Source organism: Cupressus sempervirens, chromosome 3, assembly GCF_028749045.1.
Source record: "Cupressus sempervirens isolate cs-2001-9-10 chromosome 3, ASM2874904v1, whole genome shotgun sequence".
Taxonomy (NCBI): domain Eukaryota; kingdom Viridiplantae; phylum Streptophyta; class Pinopsida; order Cupressales; family Cupressaceae; genus Cupressus; species Cupressus sempervirens.
The window spans coordinates 646137385-646141523 of NC_143120.1; the positions used below are offsets into that span (position 1 = coordinate 646137385).

General features: G+C 30.3%; 1 protein-coding gene across 1 annotated transcript; it reads left to right on the forward strand.

The window, feature by feature from the left end:
• The first annotated feature begins 2416 nt into the window (after positions 1–2416).
• LOC149568352 (putative ADP-ribosylation factor GTPase-activating protein AGD11) lies at positions 2417–3464 on the forward strand. Its single transcript, XM_089821299.1, has 3 exons — positions 2417–2600; positions 2724–2822; positions 2964–3464. The coding sequence occupies exons 1-3, from the start codon at positions 2499–2501 to the stop codon at positions 3237–3239; spliced, it is 477 nt and encodes a 158-aa protein (XP_089677425.1). The 5' UTR covers positions 2417–2498; the 3' UTR covers positions 3240–3464.
• Positions 3465–4139: the final 675 nt, after the last annotated feature.

The window sequence follows — 4139 nt, forward strand, 5'->3', positions numbered from 1 at the left end:
ACTTATTTATATTCTCCTTTATCTTATCCCAAGCTAGTTGGAAAGTAGGAATTTTCAAATGATTGAGAAATTATCATGTGCTATCAACAAAAGCAACAATTTGATTCCTTTTCCTAAGATATTTAGAACCTATCTCTGATTTACCTAATTACTCTCTCTCTCTCTCTCTCTCTCTCTCTCTCTCTCTCTCTCTCTCTCTCTCTCTCTCTCTCTCTCTCTCTCTATTTCTATTTAATTATCACTACTTAGTCTTCCTAATCCATTAGTTCTTGTACAAATGGCTTTTACTATTCAAACTCCCAAACTAGACTAATCTTTAATAATACAACCAGTCTGACACAATTATTCAGACGTTTTTATTATTGATCCATGTTCCATTTGATGTTACATGATTCATTGCATGAACCATATATAATAATGAAATACCTGGTTACCCTCCATTACACCCTTTATGGGGCTTTGGTACATGCAAAACAATATAGATTTACATTTCTTTTTCTCATTCGATACTCAAGATGATGGTTTTGACGATCTATATAAAACTCATTATATCTTTGCTAATACTACATGAAATTGGGTGCCACAAAGCCCAAAATAAAGAGTATTCAATAAACTACCATCTACAACAAGTGGATAATTAAATGGACATTGTTCTTGCCATGAAAAACATGAAAATCTGACAGTTAAAATCTGAACAGAACAAGGGTGTTAGTAGTTTTTATAGTCGACTTTGTGTACCTACATATTCTAAATGGTACATTAGATTTTGATTATTTTATCATTCTTTTGGTATACAATTTAACTGCTTACAACTATTGTTCTCATCTAAAATATATTTCTTATTTTCATATTGAAATACATTCCAATATTGGATATTCATAGGTCTACTACATGCTCATTGTCTAAGGAGATGGATTGCATGCATCATCTTTTGAAATATAATATACTGCTCTTCATATGCAATGAAATCTATAATTTTTATAAATGTTTGAAATCATCATAAATTTTTAAAAAGTGCAAAAATAAAATAAAAATCAATACTGCTATCTTTTGAATAGTAAATTAGATTATGTTAATGTGCAATAAGTCTATTATAAACAATTATACAATTCTCTAAATATTCTTCAAAACTACGTCTAAAATTTATTTTGATTGGTTTAGGGTTAAATAATTTTTTATCATCCTTTCTTTCATAATATTTGATGGCTTGATCTAATTTTCTAAATCAGTTTGTAATTTATAAATGAATCTAAATTTTGTCTTAGATTTTTGTAGATTCTCTCCCTCTTTTCTTTTGAAGCTTAACAATTCATTTGATTCACTATATCATTTGATTCTTTATTTTTACATATAATTACATAATCTCTAATCTCATCATACTAATATTTCTTAAATATTTTTTCTTTTTTACTTCGCTCTTCAAATAGATCATGATGAGATCGAAATATCTAATCCAAATGCATATAAACTATACCAATTCAATTCATATATATAAACTTATTGACTTATTTACAATTTATATACTTGAGAAAGCTAAGGCCAAAAGAATACAACTGCTTATCCATAAAGATCGTCTGTTTCACAACCTCTAAAATTGTCACACTCATTCCAACATTTTGAATAACCTCAAGGGTGACCCTTATGCTAAATATATCAATTGTAGCACAATTCTTAAAAGATCTACGATATTATATGGCAAATATTGCTACAGTTAAATATAATCCCTTCTCAAAAAAATCCATTGATCTATCAGAAAAAGATAAATATACCACATGATATAACGTGGGGTCGGCAACCACTTATTTATATTCTCCTTTATCTTATACCAAGCTCGTTGGAAAGTGGGAATTTCCAAAGGACAGAGAAATTTTCATGTGGCTGTCAACAAAAGCAACAATTTTGATTCTTTTTCCTAAGATATTTACAACCCATCTCTTCTCTACCTAATTTCTCTCTCTCTCTCTGTTTATTTAATTATCACTGCTTAGGATTCTAACGCAGACTGTAATAACATAATGCCTTTAAAACCAGAACATACTATTTTTTAATCTGACACAAGAAGTCTACAACCATTCAACTTTTATTCCCTGGATTTATCTGATCTTATCCAAGATAGTGGGACCTCTTTAGCTTCTAACATTCCAAACAGTTGAGATTCTTATTTCATATTATTGATATATGTTAATTCTATTTCCATTTCTATTTCATATCCACCACAATCATCCCCATTCTTCAAATGATGATGTCACTAAAGAATTCTTTTCCTTTCCTCACAAGAAAAAACTTATACTCTTGCGGGGCCTTCAATGCGAAAATCTAACATGCACCATTAAAGTCTGTGAAACCAAATCCTTTTCTATAACTCTGAGGTACCTTTTATTATTCCCTTTCTTGAGGTGAATAACTCCTAACCCAGTCTATAAATAAGGATATCTACAACACGGGAATTCATACTGGTCTCTTATGTATAGTTGAGTGTCAATAGGAGAGAAAAAAAAATGTCTCAGACAGTTAAAGTGAGAGTGTTAAAAGGTGCAGATTTAGTTGTTAGAGATAGGCGAAGTAGTGATCCATATGTGGTGCTCACACTTGGTTCTAATGTTCGTAATCTTCTTTATCTCTTTTCATGCCATTGTAACACTTTTGTTGTGTTTGTTCCGTTTCAACACACAATTTCATTCTACGTAGATGTTTATTGTGTTTTTCAACATTCCTTGTGACAGAAAGGTCGCACCAAGTTTGTCAGACAAAACCTAAATCCAGTTTGGAATGAAGAGTTTGTATTTCCCATAACAGACACCAGTCGCTGCTTACTCAAAATAGTAACTACTCCAAATCTTGACTTGTTCTCATTCATTATAGAAATGAAAATGATGGATGTTAAAAGGTTATGAGTTCTCATAAAACGTGTTTTTGTTTTTTGGGTTCTAATTATGTTGAATGACTTCATTTTGGTTTTTCAGAAAGTGTGGGATAAGGATAAGTTTTTAAGCATTGATTTCCTTGATCCGGATGACTTCATGGGAGAAGCTGAAGTAGATCTGAGTCAGCTTGTTAATGAAGTCAGCGATGCCAAAAAGGAGAAAACTGTGTTGCCCACATCAAAAGAGAACTGCTTTTTTAAGGACAGTTGCATCACTCAGGGTGCAAATGGTAAGAGTAGAGTTCAAGAAGTGAGTTTGAAGCTACGTAAAGTTGATTCTGGTGTTGTGGACATGCAAATAGAATGCCCAACTTAGAATGTTAGGGAATGAACACACTAGTCTCAATGTCCAGTGATGTTCATTTCCTTTAGAAAGCCAATATTATTAATACTTATAGTCCTTCATCCCATGTCAACTAAGTATACTGTAGTATACTTGTAATTGTCACTGCTGATGTATTTCTGCAAGTTGATATAACTTTGTATAATAAAGTTTTAAAAATAGGTATTATGTTAATATATGATTTTCCTTTTACTTGTATCAGATAGTATCAGATAGATAGATTGCTTAAGAATTAAGTGATTTAACAACTATTTATTTCACCATCTTTTATATATAGATTTATTTGCAATTATTGTTTTCAATTTGTAAAAATAAAATTTAATAAAATAATAAAAAAAATTTTCACTCTAATTGACTATAATAAAGAAATATATATGTAATGACTGAAATTTGAAATATTCATTTGTTAATGGTGATTCAGACTTGCATCAAGGTTTTCCAAGTGAAGCTCTCTATATTTAATTTTTAATATGAATGAGAAAAATGTTTCCAACATTGTTTCTACAAAGTCAAATGAGATGATTTTAAAAATAATTTTGTGATATAATCTATACAAAATTATTTTACTTTTTATATTTAAATATAAATTATTATTAACCTTTTAATTGACTATCATATAAAAAAGTAACATATTTAAGAGTGAAGGCTTCATGTGTCTCTTTGGTTAAGATGGCTCCCCTATTTGGAGCTTTTGAGAATTGGTATGCAGAGGTTGATATGTGTCACCATGAGTTATTTTAACTTTATGATTGGTTTGGTGTTTCTCTTGAATCTTATTGAAGTTGTGGTGAGCTATATTTATTTTTAGATGTCCAAGCTGGTGCTAGCAGTTTTCAAGGGCCCAACACTAGCTTGGTTTGTTTTCGGTTAGAT